Here is a 19911-nt window from a genome sequence, read left to right as displayed (position 1 = left end):
TACTTGTGCCCCTGCGGTTTCGCACGTACGCCTCTGCTTTGGGGTCAGCAGTTTGCCCGCTCCCGTTTGGTTATCCCTGCCGTGAACGATGGAGAACTGCCTCACCGCCCGCATCGCGCCTCTGAGCTCGTAACGCCCTAAAAGCCGCTTTTCCCAAAACAGGAGGCAGGCAGGACGCTGGGTCTCGGGTGCTGTAACGGGCTACTAAATGGGCTGAAATAGGGAGACTTCGTAGCCACCCCTGGTGCCGCCCCGTGGCTCCTTGCGCATCCGGGCGGGGATTTGATCCCGGTGTTATCGAAGGGCAAGGGGAAGAGCGCGGCCGCAGCCCTCGCGCATCCCCGCGTCCCCCCCAGCCCCGTCGCTTTTCCTGCTGCCGTTCTCTGGCATCCGTCTGTGTTTCGTTCCCGGGCCGCTCGTATGGAGAAAATCGCTGCTGGTAAATGTGCACGTCAGCACTTAATCGCAAACGTGCAGAGATGTAGGAATAGTTTGCTTTTTGCTGGTGCTACTGTACCAGTCATCTCTCGCATTTCCTGGGTGCTTTACTCACGCAGCCCAGCGCTAGATTAGAAGGGTCTGAGTGGAAACGTATAGCAGAAATCTTTATTATTTTTTCCACGGTACGGTGCTCGGCATTTTTGCTGATGTAAGAGGTAGCAAAATTAGCGTGGGGGGAATTATAGCCCTAAGAAAGAAATATGTAAATCTCTGAGTGCATTAAAAAAAACCCCCCTGCTTACCCGGGGTTTGCGCTCCGATTTTATTCTGGGCTCTTTTTGTGGTTGAGTGATAAATGCTAAAGGGAACAAAGGGCGATTGTTTGTACAGCCCCAGCTAATCAGAAACAGGGTGTGGGAAAGACTACGTGGGGAATCCAAATATGCGCTTCGTCCCAGTGGCTGGCTTTAATCGATAATATTGTAAATTCAGATTCTGATCTGGCTGCGGGGAGCATCCGAGAAATTACGTCACCTCTTTTCACGGTCCGCTGGTCAGATGCGACTGCCGAAGTTTGAATCTTGCCGCTTGTGTCAGAGCGTGACCGTCGTGAATAAATAGGGGTGTTTCTTCACCCGGTTCCTCAGTCCGTCTCCGGGGTCGAGCCCGCCACGAGGATGCGAGCGCCGGCTGGGTTGGGGACGGGACCCCTCGTGCTCCTGTGGCTGCTGGCGGCGGCGGTGCTGGTGGCGATGTCCCGCTCGGCCGGCGCAGGTGAGCTCCTGCTGCCTTCGCAGATACCCGCTGGCTCCCAGCCTGCCGCGGTCCTCCGCGGGTGGGCATCACCCGCACCCTGCCGCGGAAGGGACCCGAGGAGACGGGGGCTCCTCTCGGCTGCTCAGCCCAGGGTCGCTCTCGGAGCGAAGGAACGAGCGCGACCGTCCTGCGGTGCTGGGACCCGGGACGGCTTTCAGGAGCTCCGTGGGAGTGGGGTGCCGGGGTCGGGGCGCGGATAACGGTTTCTTCCTGTGGTCCCTACGGTGGGCTCGGTGAAAGCACGGAAAGGAGCGATTTCCGTGACTCTCCTGGAGATTCGGGGCTGCCGCATCGCTAAATAACGCCGTTTCTCTCCGTAAGTTGCCCCCTTGTCTCTTTCTCAGCCATCCTGGAGGTGAACGGAAACCTGAACTGCAGGTGCGTGAAAACAACTTCGGACTACATGAGTCCGAAGAGGTACGAAAGCATTGAGATCAGACCTGTGGGAAGCACCTGCAGACGTACCGAGATCATGTAAGTGCTGCGGGTGGCTCGTGGGGCAGAGAGCTGCGCCGCCTCTTCTGCGACCGCCTCGCTTCTCCGCTCCCTCTGCTGAAAACCAAAGCTTTTCACAAATACCGGCAAGCTCGCTCACGCTTCGGGCTTGAGAAACCTTGAGACCTGCCAGAGCTTCCCGGCAGGGCAAAGCGGGATTTATCAGTACCGGCGCGTAGCGGGAAGCGTGCTGGCGAGGGGGGGCGTTTGGGGAAGCGCGTCCTCGGATGCCAAGGCAGGATGAGCCGTAACCGATTTTCCCGCTACGGATAACGCGGCTCTCCCGAGAGCAAACAGCATCTCAGGGCGAGATTTCACCTCGTTACTCCTGTCCTGACTAAAGCGGCGCCTTGATAAGATTTAACGAAGCTGATGGGTTTGTAAATCTACAGAGAAAATTGTCTTTGAACGGTCACCTCTGGGCTTCGAGCGCGCGCGCTCCCCTCCGCGCGGGGACGTGTCGCATCTCGCTTTTCCTGCCCGTGCCGTGGCTCTGTCGCGAGCAGCTTCCTGCGACCCGCCGCCGCCGCGAACGAAAGCTGAGCCTCGTGCATCGGCTCTGGCTGCTCGGATCCCTGCCGTTGGAGGGGAGGGTGACGCTCGTAAACTCTCCTTGCGTTGCAGAATTAAATTAAAAAGCTCGGGGAAGGTGTGCGTGAATCCTGACGCCCCTTGGGTAAAGAAACTGCTGAAGCGTATCGCCAGCACGTAAGTTGCTCGGATGAAACCCCCTTTGGCTCAAGCGGCCCCGCACAGCGTCCCGTCCCATCTGCGATCCCGGGGAGCGCTCACGGGACCGAGGGCTCTCGGGGGGGCTGCCGAGGGGCGAGACCTCCCTGTGCCAAGCGACGCTCGGTCATTCGGCACGCCGCTGCTTGCCGTCCCTGGGTCGCGCTCTCCCCGGCTTGCGCGCCGTGTCTCTGAAGATGTTTTTGGCAAAAAAAAAAAAAATTAATTTTATATGTGTGTATATATATATTTTGGAGGGAGGGGGAACGGCAGGAGCAGGGTTTGCTTGTCGCGAGCGCAGTAGTGCGGTGACGTTTGGCCGGGAAAGCCGCCCTCCTTGGTTTGTGGGACGGCAGAGGGGCGGCCGGGAGATGTTCCCCCCCCGGGATGCCTGCCCCGGGGAAACGGTGGCGACTTCCTTCGGTTGGGGCAGGAGCTTCCTCCCCCAGGACCCGCTTTTCTCTGCGTTCACACTTTTCTCCTCCTTCTCCTTTTGCAGGAAGAAAAAATAAGTTTCCTGCTAAGGAAGTTGACGCTCGGAGCCCCGAGACGGGCTGGCGGCCGATGCACGGGCGTGCAAACCTGCCCGCTCCTCACTTTGCCCTCGCTTCCCCCCCACCCCCCTTCCCAAAAACCCCGTCTCCGGCGGCTGCTGCGGGGAGGGCGGCTCGCTGCTGACCCCAGCCCCGCGGCAGGTTCGTGGGGGTGTTTTTCCCCCCCCCCTCCCCGCCTTCGGTCCTTGGCTCAGCGTGAACACGAACGCTTCACTTAGTGATTTGCCTGTAGGCTTTGCGAAGCCTTCCTCTGTTCGGGGGCTGCTCCTGTCCCCGTACGAACGACTCGGCGACTCTTCCCATGCAAAGCGCTTGTCGACAGAACGCGCGTCCGGGATTTTTATGACACAGCGTGGTGCGTCCTGTCCCGAGAGCTCAAGTCAAATAAAATTCGGGTTGGTTTTTTTCCTTCTGTTGTATTTTCCTTGGATCTCCTAGCTTCGAAGAAACTTGGCAGAGCTTTGCTATAAACCCCACCGTCGGGGCCTTCCTGACGCTGAATTTACCGTCACTGGCATCTGGCACTCTTGTCTTGATGCTCTTCCACAGATTTGCCGCGGGCATTAAAAGGTGCATTTGAATATACGTCAGGTGAGATATTTCTACTATAGGTAGGGGAATGCACCCAGGAGCAAAACCCCTTTTATGCGGAGGAACGGAGAAAGGGATGGAGAAAGGTTTGTCCGAGGCCGGGACGGGTGTCCCAGCCCTGAGCCACCAGCGAGGGTCTGGCAGCCCCGGCACGGCGGGCGGGAGGCAAAGTGCCTTCCCAACGTAACGAGCCTCTTGTCTCCCTCGGCGCTGATCCGGGGGCGCGATGGTGCTGGCAGGGCGCCGGGGGGTACAGCCAACGCGTCCCAGCGCCGGCGGTCACCATGGGGCTGGGGTTTGCGGGCGGCTGCCGGGCTTTCGAAAGCTGTAAATGGGGGTGGGGGGTGTGAGGTCAGTTGGCAGGGTTTTGGGATTATCGGCCGTGGAGGGGGGAAGAGGAAAAGCAAATGCCACCAAAGCTCGGGCTGGGATGCGCCTTGCAGGGGGGAAATCCGGTTATAGGAGAAACGAGTGATATCTGATCGGGCAGAAGAGAAAAGCACCCCAGAAACCCTCCATGCTCATGCGGCCGCGTGGGCTAAGAACAAGCGTTGGGGGAAATGGCCGATGTCTTTGCAAGACCTGGCTTCGTAGGAAAGGGAAAACGGAGCCGGTTTCAGGAAGCCCGGGCCCCCGCTGAGCCCCGAGCCGCGTTTATCAGCGGCGTTGCAAGCTCAGCGAGCGCCGTCAGCAGGGAACTGAGATGGGTGAAAACCACCCCGACCCCGGGGCCTCCCGCCAGCGCCGCCTCACTTCTCCTATTTTCCGCCTCAAATAGGGGGATGCTGCCGGGGCTGGGGCTGGGGCCGGCATGGCTGCGCGGGCGGCCCTGCTGCTGGGGCTGCTGCTGGCGACCCACCGCCCCGGGGACGCAGGTGAGGTTCCCTGTGCCCCCCCCCCCCCGCCGCGCCGTACGTGGGGCTGGAGGATGCTGGCTGGGACGCTGGATCCCGCCGCCATCTCCCGGGGTGTAAATACTGCCCAGGCTCTTCTGCAAGCGGGGTGCGGTGATGCTGGGGGGGACGGCGGGGGCAGGGGGGGAGGGGGACACGCGTTGCCCAGAAAGGGTTTTGGGGACGGAGACGGGTTTTTGGGTGGCGCGTGAGCCACGGCCGTGTGCCCCTCCAGCTCTACTGGAAGCCAACAGCAACCTGAGCTGCCGCTGTGCCAGGACCACCAGGGCCTTCATCCACCCATGGAAATACAGCAGCATCGAGGTCCGGCCGGTGGGGAGCAGCTGCCGGCGCCTCGAGGTGGTGTAAGTGGCTCCCGGGGCGGGGGGGGGGCGGTACGAGCCCTCTGCTCCCCTCCCCGTCCTCCCTGAATGATTTCGGTTTCGTGCTGTCTTCATGAGAAGCTCGGGGGACGCTCAGCTGCTGGAGCTTCCCCCCCCCCCCCCCCAAACCCCACCGGAGGAGGAGGGGGAAGGGACGGTGCTGAAACCCCGCGTGTTTTCTAGGATTAAGTTAAAAAACCAGGGGAGGGTCTGCGTGGATCCTGACACCTCCTGGGTGAAGAAACTCCTGCAGGACCTCCCTAACCTGTAAGCCCCCCCCACACACACCCTGAGCCGAAGGGGCTCCTGGTGGGACCAGGGACATCCCATGGGGACCGATCTTCACACATTTCTCCCCCCCCCGCCTCCACCTTCTGCTTTTGGCAGGAGGAAGAAAGAGCCTGCCCGCTGAGGAAGCCGCCACCGGCCACGCGGCCAGATGCGCCGGGTCCGAAATTGGACACCCCCCGTCCCACTGCGGCCTGGTCCCTGTGCGGAGGGGAGCGCGTTGCCGCGCGATGCCCTGAGTCCCCTTTTTCCTTTGCTTTTTAGGCATTTAAGCCCTTGAAAATGTCGGTCCCCGCTTCCCCACCCTCCCGCCCCACGGTCGTGCGCTGGGTGTCCCCTTCAGGCACGACCCAATGGGTCCAATAAAGGCAGCGCCCTCGGTCGCCATCACTCGCGTCCCTTCCCGCGGCGTGCCGGGGGCTCGGGGGCGCTCAGGGGAGCGAGTCCCCGCAGGGCGAGGGGCAGAGCGGGCGTCACCGCCGCTGCCCCACCAAGAAACGCGAGGCAAGCAGGAGGTTTTAGGAGGCGGTCGCAGCGGCTTCCGCCTTTTTCGGCGGGGAGGTGGCACGGGCCACGTGCGACGGAGGGGAAGCGACGGTGGGGAAGTCGAAGCGCGGGGCAGCTCCTTTCCCCCTCTCCCCTGGCATTTCCCAGCCTGTAAAATCCCCGGCGGGGCTGGTTATAAAGCAGCCCCCCGCGGTGACTCGGGGCAGGAGGCGAGGATGCGGCTGCTGCCGGCGGCGCTGGCCCTGGCCCTGCTCCTGAGCAACTCGGTGCCGGGGGGCGGTGAGTGATTTTTGGGGTCTCCATCCGTCTCGCCTTCCGCATCCCTTGGCAGAAGCATTGGGTGCCGCAGGACGGGGCTGAGCGTGGGCTTCTCTAAGCTTTCAGATTTGTCTCTTGCCTACCTTTGAGCTTGAGTTTATCTCTTAAACCCGGTGGCTAAGCTGCAGAGGGATGCCTGGGACCGGGGCGGGGGATTTGCCTGATGGGTTTTAAGCTGCTTCTCTTCGAGACCCCCGTGAAACTTGAGCGCTTGGTGGGTGGGCTGATGGGTTTAATTCCTAAAATATTGCTTAAGTTTTCAAACCCCGAAGCTAAACCCCTTCCGTGTGCATGAAAAGAAAGCTTTGAGACCGTGCCGGGAGGGATCGGCCGTGCGTCGACTTCGCTGCTCTCGCCGCTTGCCGCTGCGAACCCCGTTAAGATAAGCCCGTGGCTGCAAACAGCCTCGTGGGTGCCGGGGGGGAACGCGGGACGGTGGCACGGGGATGGGAGGGGAGGGGGGAAAATCCCCGTCTGCCTCCCCCGAGGGCGGCCGAGACCGGGGTGTGGGCTGCTCTCGGGCGCAGGTCTGTCGCTGGAGAGCCTGCTGACCAACATGAAGTGCAAGTGCATCAAATCGACCGCCCAGATCATCAACTTGGGGCTCATCCTTGCCATCGATGTTACGCCGCCGGGGATTCACTGCAGGAGGAAGGAGATCGTGTAAGTGGAAAGCTTGCAAACCAGTTCCTGCACGTTGCTTGCTCCTGTACCGGTGGAAAAATACGTGGGTGCTTGCGCTCTCTCCGAAGCCCCCAAATCTCGCGGTGACTCTCGCAAGGCATGGGGACGCCGCTGCCCGTTTTAATGAGGGTGACCCCCGGCGCGGCTCACGGAGCCGAGGTCGAGGGCCAAAAAATCCCGTCCAGACTCCCGGCAGGGGTTTGCAGGGGCGCGCCGGTAACCGTGCCGGGGAGCACGAGGGGTTCGCTCTGCGGACGGTGGCGCGGTTAGAAAAATTTTGGGGAAGAGGCGTGCGCGGGGCTGAGAGGGTCTGGTCGCCTTGCAGCCTCACCCTGAAGAAAAACAAGAAGGTGTGCGTGGCCCCCGAGGCACCCTGGATCCAGCTGCTCGTCCGCAAGCTGATGCAGAGGTACGCAACGCCCCGCCACCGGAAACCAAGCGGGCACATCCGAGGCGTTGGCAAGGACGATCCCCTTCCTCCCCTGACTGCTTTATTTTCCTTTCTTTCCTGCCTCCGAAATCTGCAGGACCATCACCAAAAAAGAAGCGGCGGCGCGGCCGCGGCGGGAAGCGGAGCGGTGGGCGGGGGGGGCGGAGCGGTGGTGCCGACCCCCTCGCAGACCCCCTGCCCCATCCCTCCCGCTCCCTGGATACGATAATAAATAACCAGCCGTGGTTATTTATTCCTCCGCGGGGAACGGCAGCGATATAACCTCTCTGCGCCGAGATACGCCGGGTTTGGCGGCACAACGCCGGCGCTTGCTCCGCTCCTGGGGTTTTGGCAGGGGGGCAGGAGCCTTCCCCGCTCCCCGCCCCCCCCCAAAAACAAGCTTTCCCCTTGCGCACCCGGCGTCGCCCAGCGTTTCGGGTGCCTGCGCTGTTCCTGCACGCCCGTTCCGGGCGCCTTCAATAAAAGGATCAACGTGCTTCCTCCCCTCGGCTGCGGCAGCTCATTCTGCGTGGATTTGTATAAAAAAGTTGGGATTTTTGGAGTGTGGGGGGGGTTAGACCGGACCGTGGCACCGCGGCGCCCTCGGCCAACGCAGGGATGTCCCTTGGCCCCGCGGAGCGAGGCGCCGCAGGTCTGACCTGCGACCCCGTGCAAAACGATCGCCGTTTAAAAACTGAACTCGGCCGCGCTGGCGGAAGGTGTCCAAGCGCTGGGCGCTTCCCCAAAAGGGTAGGAAGCCGATTTGCATCACCCACCCCAGCGCCCTGGATGCCCAAAGCGCGTCCCAGGGAGGTGGCAAGCTGGGAAACACCCGGCGGGTCCCCGGGTCCCTCTCCTTCCCCCCCCTTGTGCTTCTCAGGAACCAGAGCAGGGGACGAGAGCGGTTGCAAAAGGGCTGTTTATTGCCGACAGAAGGAAATAAAAGCACACGGGCGGGAAGAAACAAGCAGCTATTTAGCCCTACGCATCACGCGTGAGCAGCGCCCCGTCTCCGTGGCGTGGGGGTGTGCGTGTTTAGATTAAAAAAAAAAAAAAAAAATTTAAAAAAATTTTAAAAAGGAAGAAAAAAATAACAGGGCAGGGTTTTGAGGAGCTCCCTTGCCCGGGCTGCCCTAAGGTTAGAGAAAGGCAGGGCTGCTTAGTTCCCGCGGCGGCGGCGTATTTTCCGGGCCGGGGAGCAGGTCTCACCTCGAGCCGTCCCCGCTCGATGGGAATTCGTTCGCTCGGTGGGTTTTTCATTGCAAAGTATAATTATGGGGGGAATTGCACCGTGGCGTGGCGCTTTCTCTAAAACAAGAGTTCTTTTAGAGGGAGAGGGAAAAAAGGGATCCTTTGGTAAAAGGAAAGGAGAGCGCTGGCGAGGGGGTTTCTTACTGTTTGTTCTTAGGGGAAATGTGGACTGAGCACGTCAGGAGTTTTGTTCGGGGCTCAGCTGAAGGCTGGGGCTGGTGTCAAACTTTGCAAAGCTTTTTTCCCCGTGTCAGGGCCGGGGGGGAAGGCAGCCCCCCATGGTCCTGCCCTGGGGGGGGTGCAGCAGCGGCTCCAGCCTCCGCCAGCAACAATTTCCCCATCCGAGAGCCCAGCACGCTCCCAAATTAAAGCAAAGCTACCGATTCCGTATAACGAGATGTAAACCCCCCCTTAAAATTTCAGCATAAGCGTGCCGGGGAACGACGCTGCAGCTTCCCCCCCCCTCCTCGCCACGTCTACTTCCATCTTTTTGAGGGACAGGACCTTGTGGTTGCAAAGACAACACAAAAGAAAGAAATCCAACTTAAAAAAACCCACCCCAAACCCCAACCTCCCCAAATAACCCCCATGAGACGGGGCAGGAGGGGGAGCCCGGGCTCCCATCATCCCTGCTCCGGTCCAGCCCGTGAGTTTAGGAATTAAGGGCATATTTAGCTAACGTGGTGCACACAAACACTTTAATTGCTCGCAAAGCAAACACACGATGCGATAATTAAAAATGGAAAACAAAGCCAAAGTCATGTAACATGTCACCGGTAAAGAAAGCCACCATGAGGATTTTTTTTTTTTTTGATTGGGTGGTTTTGGGGTTTTTTTTTGCTTTGGAACAAAGACAGATACAGACAAATGCAAACTCAGTAAATGCCTAAATCGTAGGAACTGTTTAACGAAGAGGACAAGACCGAGTACCAGGATCACTCTAACCTTCGCCACTCAAACGGTGAGAGATTTTGCAAGCTAAACGCACCGTAGGATCGCAGGGAGGGAGGAAAGAGTCGTATCACTTGGCGTGCTTTGCCATCCACGCTGTTTAAAACACCCTGAAGTACGCAAGTACCCGAGCGTCTCTCTATGTTCACGCTTATTTTCAGATATATTCCAAAAAACCTGCACTCCTGAAGGCCGTCATCCTCAAACATAGCCAATCCAGCAAACGCTCTGGTCTCTTCATACCTTTTATAGAGTCGAATAACTTTTTTTTTAGGATGCGGGAGTTTCGAAAGGTGTTAATTCTGTCCCTTTTCTGATGGTGCGATGCCTGCGCCTGCCTCATCCGCTCTGCTTTTGTCCCTGCTCTCGTTTCCTGGAGGAAGAGCTAACGCGCGGTCGGTGTCAGCGCACAGAGCGGGCACAGGGAAGATACCGTGTCGCTTAGAGCTGCGCCTGGAGCTACAGCCTTATAATCTCCTCCTAAAATTGTTTCTAATCCTAAAGCGAGTTCTTGGCTGGCGCTTGGCATAGAGACTTAAGACACGACTGGTTTCCACCGGGTTCTCTCGGGGTTTGTGTCGCCTTTGAACGCTGAAGGGTGAGAAAGGGCAGGTACGTGATGATACTTCTGTAAACTTGGAAAAAAAAACCAAAAAAAAAGACGAGCTGCGTAATCGCAAGGTGCTTTTCCTCACTAGGAGCTGGAGAGACTCGGCTAATAATTGCGTCTATCAGAAAAACCCAAACCTCTCTGCATCTGGAGCTCGTTTCTTTTCCAATCTCTGACAAACCAGGTCCTCTGCCCCCCTTTTAAACCTGTACGAGGGTGCGTATCGCACTTTGGTGATATTCCCGCTGCAGGCTATTAGTTTGGTGTGGATAAGACTTAAAAAAACCCAACCCCTTTCCCTCCCCCTCGCTATGCCAAGTTTCGTGCTGAAGGAAGGTTTTGATGCCCGAAGCTGAAAAGGCATCGTGGAAATGAAGTAACTGCTGCTGTTTTGCTGGCTTTAAATCTGGTTTTCAGATAATAAGGACCGGCGGCCACTTCTGGCCCCTGCGCCCCACCAAGAAGGGGTGAACGCTGTGCTCGTGTCTAGGAATCCTTCTGGTGTTTCCCCAACCCGTCTTTTAAATTAACAGAGAAACTCTGAATTTCAACAAGCCCTTTCATCTTCCCCACCACCACCTCACCAAAACCAACCCCCGGGGAAACAAGTGGGATAAACCTTTGAGGTCTCAAATTCTCGCTCGCGATTCGGACCAGACGTCTCACGAGCCGGGTGCGGAAAGCCGGTCTCCAAAAGCCCAATCTTTGGGGTTAAGCCGGAGCCGCAGACGCTCAGCATCTTTGTAAAGCGGGCCTCGGGAGTTCAAGAACGTGAACGTGGATTTAGGCGTCTCCGCAGCAAAGCCAGCAAGGTGGGAGACCATCGGCCATCCACAGCGTCACCCGAACGCCGGAGGTCGCGGTACGGTTTTGAAAGCTGCGTTAGGTCAGTGGCAAGTGCTTCTGAAAAGGTTGAGAGTCAAAGATTTTGGCTTTCTAGTCTATAAAACACAGAACAGCGAGGACTTGGGACTAATGAGACTTTTGCTGAATGCGTCTGCAGACTAAACAGGAGTGGCTTCCAACAGACGGGGAAAGCTTACCGATAAAATGAAATAATTTCTCAACAAATGCTAGAAAGAGACGACAAAAGCTTCTACCGAGGCAAACGGGAAGCAAAGCTGGCCTCGGACCCCGTTGTGCCATACCCGACTTCAGCGCGTGGCACGCAAATGTTCACGCTCCTTACATCGAAATAAGGAAACAAAAATATTCAGCTACATTGTACAAAATTCTCTTTTGTTTTTATATATATATACACACACACAAAACCCCGTATCGAACAGATTTACCATACTGAATTTTAAAAAGTTGCTTGTAGAAGGGTGTTGGATTTTTTTTTCTCTGCTTGCTTTAGGCAGTGCTGTTGCTTAGAAGTTGACACCAGGCACCATATTTTTGAAAGCAAACCAAGACAGTGAGGAGCAGTAAAGGATTTGGAGCTTTTTTTTTTTCCCCCCCCTTTTCCCCAGGCGTCAGCTGCGAGGACGCTGCGACGTGCCGGGAACCGAGGGTCAGCGATGGAGAGAACTGCTGGTTTCTCATCCATCTCTGCTTAGGGTTAGGGATATTTCGTTTCGTATTGTTCCCTCTCCCCTAGAAAACACCCTACTGTCAGCTTCCATCTGGGTCAAAAGAAAATTAGCGTTGCCATCTGGACGACGCGTACGTTTACCGAAAGGGATCTCATCCTGCGCGCCAGGCTGACGGCTCCCCGCTCCCTCTCTTCCTAAGGCAGAAAATCCCTACGGAGAGCGGCGTTTCTGCTCGGCTGGGGGGGAAAAAAAAAAAACGCAATCCCCTTATTGCTCCTGCCAGGAAGGGAAAAAACCAGAAGGAAAACGGGGAGGGAGCCAGACAGGTGAAAGGCGGGTAAACACATCCCCGGTTATGTGCACCAACTGAAACATAAACGAGATTCATTTTTTTTAAAATCCAGAGGTTTTGTGCAACGTCTGTTAAAATAACATTTAAAAAAAAAAAAAAATCGCACAGCGTCGTGGCCGTTCAGAAGTGCGTTTCGCAGCAGAGAAAATCCAATTAAACACCTTCCTGCAACTCTTGGATCGGTTAGAAACCCAAGGAAAGTCAAACTTAAGCAGTTCACAATGTTTGCCAGGGTTTTGGTTGGGTTTTGTTTTTTTTTTTCATCCCCATCCTCTCCCACCCCGATATTACAAAAGATTGTTGTTGGGTTTTCTTTTTATTAATAAACGGGCTCCTCTGCAGTTCATATACAATCATAGGTGAATTTTAAATTCCATTTTATACAAACATCTCAAAAAATATTGGGAGTGAAGTATGGTAGGAAATATTGCTCACGTTGCTAGTTAACATGCGTGTAGGAAAAGGAGGAGAAGGGTTTGTTAGTGCACACCTCCAGAGCAGAGCACCCCCCCTCCAAAAAAAGATACAGTAGCTGATTACAGAAAGGTAATGTCCACAAAATTAAGTTTTTCATGCTATTCTACTTTCCAGTACTATACTCTCAAATCGCTTTCGCAGTTTATCTGCAACGGCTAGGTGGCGAACGCTGAGGTATATTAAAAAAGAGATACCTGCACCTAGAGGAAAATCCGTCTTTAAAGGGCTTTTTTGGGGGTTTTTTGTTTTGTTTTGGTGCTGCACAAAGCAATTGCTGTACAGGGATTTCACCCAGCTACGATCGCTTCCAATTGATAGCAGATGCTAGATGACGCCTCCGTTTTTTGGGGGGTTTTAGGCACTTCTTTTAAAAGGGAGTTGTTGTTTCGTTAAACCGATTTTTGTGTTCTGTCCCGCACCACCCCCTCCCCGGCCCCCAACAAGAGTCAGGGAATAGTTTCTACTCCAGGTCCAATTGATTTTTTTTTTTTTTTTGCTTTTTCCCCCCCTCTATGGATAATTTCCTATGTATAAAACGACAAAGGAAATGTTTAATTAAAGAGTAGAGGAACAGCCTCTGGCAGTTTTGCAAGACAGAAGATGGCTCCTCAGTAATTAAAACTAATTTCACAATTTAAATTTGACTTTTTTTAAGTATACGAATGAGACAGAAATATAGGCTCTCAATCTGTTTAAAAATTTCATTCACATAATGGAAAATTTTTTCATTTATTAAAAATATCACATTTTGAGACTAGAAACAGTAAAGTGCATGAAAAGTTTAAAATATAAATTCAAGAAAATCTTATAGCAGCAAAAAAGCAGAATAAAGAAAAACTTAAAAACACAGACACAACCTTTTCCTATCACTGTGCCATTTTTTTTTTTAAACATTAAGCAGCCAACCAATTTTTTTCAGAAAATTGCATTATGTTTAATGCCTCTTGAGGCACAAGGTTTTGAACTGGCCACCTAGAGCATAAAAAGAAAAAAAAAAAAGAAAAAAAAAAGAGGAACAAAAAGATTTCCAACACATCCAAAGAGCATAAACAGTTGGGAATGAACCAGCAGCTTTTTAATCCAACCCTGACCGATAACAGAAAAGATAGATTATTTAAAAAGTGTGATGGTTATTTGGCAACTAGGGTCAGGAAAAATAATCCAAGGAATGATTACGGCTACCGCTCGCTTCCCCAATGGAAAAAGCATGCCGACAGCTACTCCGCGTGCCCGTCGGAGACAGAAGTAAGATCGTTTCCAGTGGCTTTTTCCTGTACCCTACGCTTAAGCGTTTAATCCCAAGCTTTCCCATCTTTGCAACCAAACTTCGGAAAAGGGGAACCGAGGATGGATTTGCAACTTCTTTATTCACCCGGCACCCAAACGCTTGCAACGGCTCGCTTCGAGTGCGATATCTTACCGTTTCTAAGTCCTGCTCCCAAACTGTGCTGCCGAGTTCTTCGGAGCTCCGAAAAAAAGTCACCGCGGCGTCTGCCGAGCAAGCGATCTATACGCAGCATTAAACGCTCACCTGCAAAGTCTCGTGAGACGTAGCTTCGCTGGAAATTTCGTTGTAAATGAAATTACGTCAGGAGAATTTAGACCTCAAATTTTATCACAGATATTGAGCCATCTTTGGTTTTCTAATATTTGTTAGACAAGGGGCAGGGCCACACTGCTAATCATTTACAGTCAGGTATTAAGTGCTTTGCTAATGTGCAAAATTTATTTTGGATGCAGAGTTCAATCTCCGTTTTGGGTTCAAAGAAAGAGTATTTCTAATATTTTTTCCTACAAAACAAGCATTTCTATTTTTGTTTTCTTTCTCCTAAAAGGTTGGCTCATTTCGCCACGTTCTGGAAAAAAGCATTATCTTGGAATAGGTTAATAAGCAAGTTTTTAGTCTCATTTGTCGATTTATAAGTGCAGCTTCCTACTGAAAAGAAAAAGCTTGCCAGTTTAAAAAAAAAAACCAAAAGAAATTAAATTAAAAACCTGGAAAGGGAATAATACTTTGGTTCCAGCCCTAGTGCCAAATGATACCAATATGCACCAAAATGTGCAAAATCTCATATCAAACACATAAGGAAAGGAGCTCGAAGAAGCAGCTTAAGGTTGGCCATACTTCACTCCTATATACTTTGATTTACAACTGTACAGGTCCATAACAACAGGTCCTCGCCCTCAAAGGGGCAGGGCTCCACTACCTCCTGTTAGGCAAGTGCACACCGTTGACAAGAGGCAGGAGCGGAGGATGGAGTTCGAGTTGTGTTAACAGTGAGAAGTGGTCTGAAGGGATGTGAGGGTGTGGACACCCAGTGATGTTGTTGTCAACCAGCCACTGAGGGTCCAAAGGCCCCAGGACACCAAGCACGTTCATGTGAGTGTTGGAATAGAAAATGTAGTCAATCACACCCTAGGGAGAAAGAGAAACACGACAGTGAGAACAGACCTCGCTTCTGGCAACCTGAACTCGACTGGCTTCTGGCCGCAATTCAGAGGAAGAGGCGCAGCGCTGGAATTAGGGTAAGAAACGCCCGCGGCGTTCTGCGTTCAAAGCGCTGCATCCGTTCGCATTAAGTCACTGGCCAGAGCCAGGTCGGAAGCTCAAAAATGCCAGCAAATCAAGGATTTGTGCGCGGTAGGAAAAGCGTCCAGCGAGTGTAGGAACCAGTGATGAAGCGCTTACAGGAACAGAGGGAAAGACAGCCAATGGTCAGAAAACTAAGACAGCATCCTGGGGAGACCAGGTCAATGTCTGCCACGTCAGAAAAATCGCTGCTTACTTTGAAATCAAAAGTGTAATTGGTGTAAGGCATCAAGTTGTTTTCGTAGGCGCTCTTGAGTTGGAAGCCATGCGTAATTCTTCCTTCAGAAGCCCCGTTTTTTCCGTTGCCACTGAAGTTCATCAGACACTCGTTATAACGCAACTCCTTGAAGTCCTTGTGGTTGTCAGCAACTATGCCATTGCTTAAGTATTCCACTACACCTGTTTGCAAAGGAAAGGATTCGGGGAGTTGCTTTAAAATACGACATTCAGGGAAGGTTGGCCCCAGAGTTAAAAACAAAAACACCGGTAAGACACCCCGTGGGATGAGAAAAGAGCTTTCCATCTAAGGGGAATCTACGCAGCGGCTGTCTCGCCCATGTCTGAGCCGTATGCACCTTCCTGCCACGCAGCCAGGGAACCGAGGCTCTCCAGCGGTTTTGACAGCATTTTTTGAGGCTTACAGTAAACCCGTAGTACGTGCGCTGCAGGACGCAGGTGACAGGGTGCTAGAGAGGCAGCTTTCATACGTATACCTGGTACTACAGTATCGAACGTCTTAATTACTAAAGCATAGAACCCCAGACTGGTTTGGGTTGGAAGGGACCTCAAAGCCCACCTAGTTCCACCCCCCTGCCACGGGCAGGGACACCCTCCACTAGCCCAGGGTGCCCAAAGCCCCGTCCAACCTGGCCTTGAACACTGCCAGGGAGCCAGGGGCAGCCACAGCTTCTCTGGGCACCCTGTGCCAGGGCCTCACCACCCTCACAGGGAAGAATTTCTTCCTAACATCCCATCTCCATCTCCCCTCCTTCAGCTTCAGGCCCTTCCCCTCGTCCTGTCACTCCCTGCCCTTGTAAACAGCCCCTCTCCGGCTTTCAAAGCAAACCAGTCTCCTTAGAAAGTTTTCATGTTCCATCACAAACTCACGTCTATCCCACTTATTATTGCTGCTCAAGGCACCGGTATTTATTCAACAATTTATTTAAGATCTCTTTTCTATCTCTTTGTAGGTGTAACCAACTTTTCTGGAGCGTACAAGTGATCACGGAAAGCAGTTTACTCAGCCGGAGGACTTGCACTCTCTCCAGCCAGATTTCGAAAGGCAGCTGTTACTAAGAAACTTTTCATCCATACCTCCCCGGGGAAGCACAAACCGCCCCATCGTCCTCAGAGGAAAAGAGGGTTCAAACGTTCTAAAAGGTGAGTTGAAAATTAAGCCAAAGCCAGTCTTACCTGAATCAGGCAATGAGTTGAGATCCGCACACAGCACCAGAGGGATAGAGTTAGGATCTGCTGTCGGGCTACCGGGCCTGCTTGAGGCTTTCTCGAGGATATTTTTCAGTTCTGAGACAAACATCATGGTCTGAATGAGTTTCACATCTGAGTATTCCGGGTCCCAGTGCATGTGGGCATTGGCCACAATAAGCAGCTGTTTGTCCACATGAAGCGATTTCATACCTGGGTAAACAAATACATTTTAATTGGGGAAAGGCTGATTGTGTGAATGCGGCCGATTCCCCGTTAACATTCCGGGTCTAGCTACCAAGGACTCCGAGTCACGTGCACCAGCAGACGGGTGTACTTTCATTGCTGGAAAAAAGGCATCACCTGCACCACCGCTCCTTTCTAAATCAGCAGCGTTTACGTAACGTTACGTGACTAAATTTCTCCAGTATAGGAAAGAAATAGCCAGCAGAATCTGATGCCGTTACAATTGCATTCCTCCTCTGCTGCTCAAGTGGTCATCACTTGAGTGTGCAGCACTACTCAGTATTTAAGGCACAAGGGAGTTTCCTGACTCAGCTGCCGCGGTACGGCAAATTGCTCCCTTGGGAAAAACTCAAACTTGCTCCAATGAATGCAGTATGAACCTGGCTGCTGCACAACGCTGTAGCTGCTTTTACTATTTATCTGAGAAACAGTACTCTGAAAGATGGGGCATAAAGTCACAGGCAGCTCCTTCCTGACCTGCAATTTAAACATTCTGCTCCTTTGAAGGGTACGCTGGCAACAAGCCATCGAAAAACCAGACACGCAGACAGCGCAGGGTGGCAATTTTAGGTATGCTGAAATCGTCTACTGCATCTGATCAAACTTAATGAAAATGTGACAGTCAGTCAATCAAGCGGCATGAAAAGATACCTGATAATCTCACTCTTCCACAACCGTACGTTAGCACTGTCATATAATCACTGGGGGAGGATGGAAGGATTCAATCAAGGGGAAAAAAAGAGAGGTGAAAATAGAAGCTGAACATTACCGACAACTACTGGTAAGAGCGTATGCGTGTAAACACGCTGACCTTGGAAAAACTTAATTCTTCAAGTAGAATTTAACAGAGTGAGTAAGCAGGGACAAAAGCTTCCAAGGAGAGAGCGAAATGCTGGCATCCGGCTGCCAGCGCAACCAGACCAGGAAATCACGTCGTCTGCATCCTGTCTTAGCCACCCATGGGCTATCACTTCTCAAGTTAGCACAGTGAACAGCGTTTGCTCATCTGCGAGTATTTGGTTACCACCACTGAAGGCAATAATATTCTAGAGAGCCGTATTATCTAGGAATAACTCATGCCTTTACATGGAACTGAATACTCGATGAGAGAACCACGGTCGTACTCACTTGCTCCAAATAATTCTTTGTGCACCTCTAACACCACGGCAACTCCGATGTTGTCCTTCGTCATCACTCTGTTTAACATAGCTTCCGAACCTTCAGAGTTAGCCATCGCCACCTGGTTGAACTCCACCGTATGCTTCTGCACCAGCGTAAATCTGATCAAACGAAGAGAATCGCGTGTGAACGTACAGCTACGTGAAAAGAGACGGTCTCTATCTGCACTCCGGTCTACCATGTCCAAGGAGAGTGCCTGCGGGACAGGGTGAGGCACGCTTCTTTTGTCCTCTCGTTTTATAAAAGTAAAAACAGTTCTAAGAAATGTTCCCCCAGTCAGGATAGAGCTCTCGGTCTGGCCAGTGAGATGCTGTCAGGGGAGATGAGATACCTGGGGTTTAGGAAGCATTTACTTGTTTCAGCGTAGCACTCTGAGAGGACTATTCAGAGCAACGCTCGGAGGTTATCGCACCTCCTCAGGAGTGTTCTAGGCAAAAAATAAGGATGAGATGGGAATTAAAGGCCAGGTTTTACTTTGGGCAAATGCAACCAGTTTCTTTCAAACCACTAGCTGCCACCATTAGTTTTGTGAAATTGGTTTTTCATTCCTTCCCAGCCTTAGGATGCCTGAAAACGCCTTGCCTCAGGACAAACTGAAGGCTACCTATCGAAAGGGGTTTTTCTGTTTGTTTTGTGCTCTAAGAAAATTAAAAATGAGTTATTATTACTCTTCCGTTTTCACCTGTGAGAGTCTCAGCGTAATAACCAGTTCTCTGTAGACCCTTGTTGGTTTCAAGGTTTGAAAAACATCAGTTGTTTGTTTTCACAGACTTCCTCTATTCAAAACAAGTCGAATTGTTTTTATACATGCTCTGAAATGCTTATTTTTGTTTCTGGAAGCAGTGAAAACTCTGAAGGGGAGCTAAGGCTTTGCAAAACTTCCATGCTCATTACTGAAACCTGTTTCGAGGGAATATTCAGAGGGATACTCGGTGTGGTACAACCCGTGAGCAGTTTACACAGACGAGAAGTGTGAATGCCGGCACCTCTCCTCCCTCCCCAGATCTGCTAAAAAGCGCTCACAGGAAGCACCTAAGTTTTTACACATACTGGCTCTCCTGCAACTTCCACGCTTGTGACGAGATATCTGTGTTCATAGTCTGAAAGGAATGGGAGGACTTTGTTGCAAAGAGAGCAGCAAAAGGGAAGGGAGGATCGTTCTGTGTAGTGAACTTCATCTTTTGTTTTAGAGCACAGTACTTTGGTGACCGTGCACCCTGAGAGAGGAGGAAAGCTTTCAGACCTAAGTCAAGCTGTTTTTAAAAAGCTGCCTCTGCCCCTTACTTTTCAGTTTTGAAGAATATTGCACAGCCATCCACATGCTTTTTCTCCTGCTCAGACATGATTTTGGCACGTGACTTTGGAGAAAAGAATCCATCGTATCCTCGTTCTTTCAGGGCTGGCAGAAAAAGGGTGAAGTATTGCTCTGTTTCCACTTCCTGGAATTGAACACAAATACTTTAGGCTAACAAAGTCCAGTAAATCCTTCCTATCGCTGTACGGCAACTTGTGCCTGCCCTGCCTTGCGCTCAGCAGCTCTCACCAACGCGAAAAGCTTCTGTTCATGTCACTTCCTAGATTAATGGCCTGCTGGAAACAGATTTGCGTTCCTGGATATCCTGGATTCCCCCCACAAGGGGAAGTGACAGGTGTATTTTGAATAGCAATAGATTACACCTGATATTTTTGACATCTGAATGCAGATACCGTCCTAGGTTAAAACTCAAGAGGTCGACAGATACCCAGCAGCAATTAATATTCAATCGGGAGAGCTCTTTCGCACAAGGGTCTCGCGCTGTTCTGTAACAATACGTTTTCTTTGTAATAACGTTTGGTCTCCAAGAGGATTTCAGAGGTTGATCTCCTGAGGTTTTCAGACCAAGGTAACTAACTACTCTCTTCTTGTGCAAGATTTTTGCTTACCAGAACTCACTTAAAAAATGAAAGATCGGTTTAAAGGCAGAAGCGTTCCGCTGTTCTAAACGTCGGCGGTAAATTTCTAGTAACAACAGCAGGATACACGTACCAATGACAACCGATATTTAACTTTGACCGTGAGAGTCCCCTTGTTTGCCAACGGGAGTATTTTTGAGACTTTAACTTCTGTACCAAGCAGGAACAGACTAGGAACAGTGGCATTAACACAAGCCAACGCATAAACAAAGA

At 52.3% G+C, this 19911-nt stretch overlaps 4 protein-coding genes across 7 annotated transcripts in view; 3 read left to right on the top strand and 1 right to left on the bottom strand.

Annotated features, from left to right (window-relative positions):
- Window positions 1-1101: 1101 nt before the first annotated feature.
- Window positions 1102-3420, top strand: LOC129205604 (interleukin-8-like). Its single transcript, XM_054823360.1, has 4 exons — window positions 1102-1215; window positions 1602-1731; window positions 2377-2460; window positions 2981-3420. Exons 1-4 carry the CDS (start codon window positions 1119-1121, stop codon window positions 2991-2993), a joined length of 324 nt encoding a protein of 107 aa, XP_054679335.1. The 5' UTR covers window positions 1102-1118; the 3' UTR covers window positions 2994-3420.
- Window positions 3421-4321: 901 nt separating this feature from the next.
- Window positions 4322-5575, top strand: LOC129205605 (alveolar macrophage chemotactic factor-like). Its single transcript, XM_054823361.1, has 4 exons — window positions 4322-4501; window positions 4755-4884; window positions 5086-5169; window positions 5290-5575. The coding sequence occupies exons 1-4, from the start codon at window positions 4438-4440 to the stop codon at window positions 5312-5314; spliced, it is 303 nt and encodes a 100-aa protein (XP_054679336.1). The 5' UTR covers window positions 4322-4437; the 3' UTR covers window positions 5315-5575.
- Window positions 5576-5822: 247 nt separating this feature from the next.
- Window positions 5823-7637, top strand: LOC129205603 (C-X-C motif chemokine 2-like). Its single transcript, XM_054823359.1, has 4 exons — window positions 5823-5976; window positions 6543-6678; window positions 7025-7108; window positions 7227-7637. The coding sequence occupies exons 1-4, from the start codon at window positions 5913-5915 to the stop codon at window positions 7363-7365; spliced, it is 423 nt and encodes a 140-aa protein (XP_054679334.1). The 5' UTR covers window positions 5823-5912; the 3' UTR covers window positions 7366-7637.
- A 1424-nt stretch (window positions 7638-9061) lies between these two features.
- CNOT6L (CCR4-NOT transcription complex subunit 6 like) overlaps window positions 9062-19911 on the bottom strand; it is a 34936-nt gene continuing 24086 nt past the window's right edge. For all 4 annotated transcript variants that reach the window (XM_054823357.1, XM_054823355.1, XM_054823354.1 and 1 more), the window contains exons 8-12: window positions 19030-19184; window positions 17695-17846; window positions 16309-16533; window positions 15092-15294; window positions 9062-14721 (exon numbers count right to left, since the gene is read on the bottom strand). In XM_054823357.1, coding sequence (XP_054679332.1) covers window positions 14509-14721; window positions 15092-15294; window positions 16309-16533; window positions 17695-17846; window positions 19030-19184 — 948 coding nt within the window. In that variant the 3' untranslated portion in view covers window positions 9062-14508. The remainder of the gene's footprint in view (window positions 14722-15091; window positions 15295-16308; window positions 16534-17694; window positions 17847-19029; window positions 19185-19911) is intronic.

Source organism: Grus americana, chromosome 4 (genome assembly GCF_028858705.1).
Source record: "Grus americana isolate bGruAme1 chromosome 4, bGruAme1.mat, whole genome shotgun sequence".
Lineage (NCBI taxonomy): Eukaryota > Metazoa > Chordata > Aves > Gruiformes > Gruidae > Grus > Grus americana.
Note: the sequence above shows the minus strand (reverse complement) of the source record. Positions and strands in the feature narration are given on the sequence as shown.

Bases quoted from the DNA above. Each gene is read 5' to 3' on its own strand.
- LOC129205604 (XM_054823360.1), top strand. From the start codon at position 1,119: ATGCGAGCGCCGGCTGGGTTGGGGACGGGACCCCTCGTGCTCCTGTGG. The intron at 1,216-1,601 runs GTGAGCTCCTGC...TCTCTTTCTCAG, and splicing joins GTCCCGCTCGGCCGGCGCAG to CCATCCTGGAGGTGAACGGA. The intron at 1,732-2,376 runs GTAAGTGCTGCG...CTTGCGTTGCAG, and splicing joins TGCAGACGTACCGAGATCAT to AATTAAATTAAAAAGCTCGG.
- LOC129205605 (XM_054823361.1), top strand. From the start codon at position 4,438: ATGGCTGCGCGGGCGGCCCTGCTGCTGGGGCTGCTGCTGGCGACCCAC. The intron at 4,502-4,754 runs GTGAGGTTCCCT...GTGCCCCTCCAG, and splicing joins CCACCGCCCCGGGGACGCAG to CTCTACTGGAAGCCAACAGC. The intron at 5,170-5,289 runs GTAAGCCCCCCC...TGCTTTTGGCAG, and splicing joins CTGCAGGACCTCCCTAACCT to GAGGAAGAAAGAGCCTGCCC.
- LOC129205603 (XM_054823359.1), top strand. From the start codon at position 5,913: ATGCGGCTGCTGCCGGCGGCGCTGGCCCTGGCCCTGCTCCTGAGCAAC. The intron at 5,977-6,542 runs GTGAGTGATTTT...TCTCGGGCGCAG, and splicing joins CAACTCGGTGCCGGGGGGCG to GTCTGTCGCTGGAGAGCCTG. The intron at 6,679-7,024 runs GTAAGTGGAAAG...GTCGCCTTGCAG, and splicing joins TGCAGGAGGAAGGAGATCGT to CCTCACCCTGAAGAAAAACA.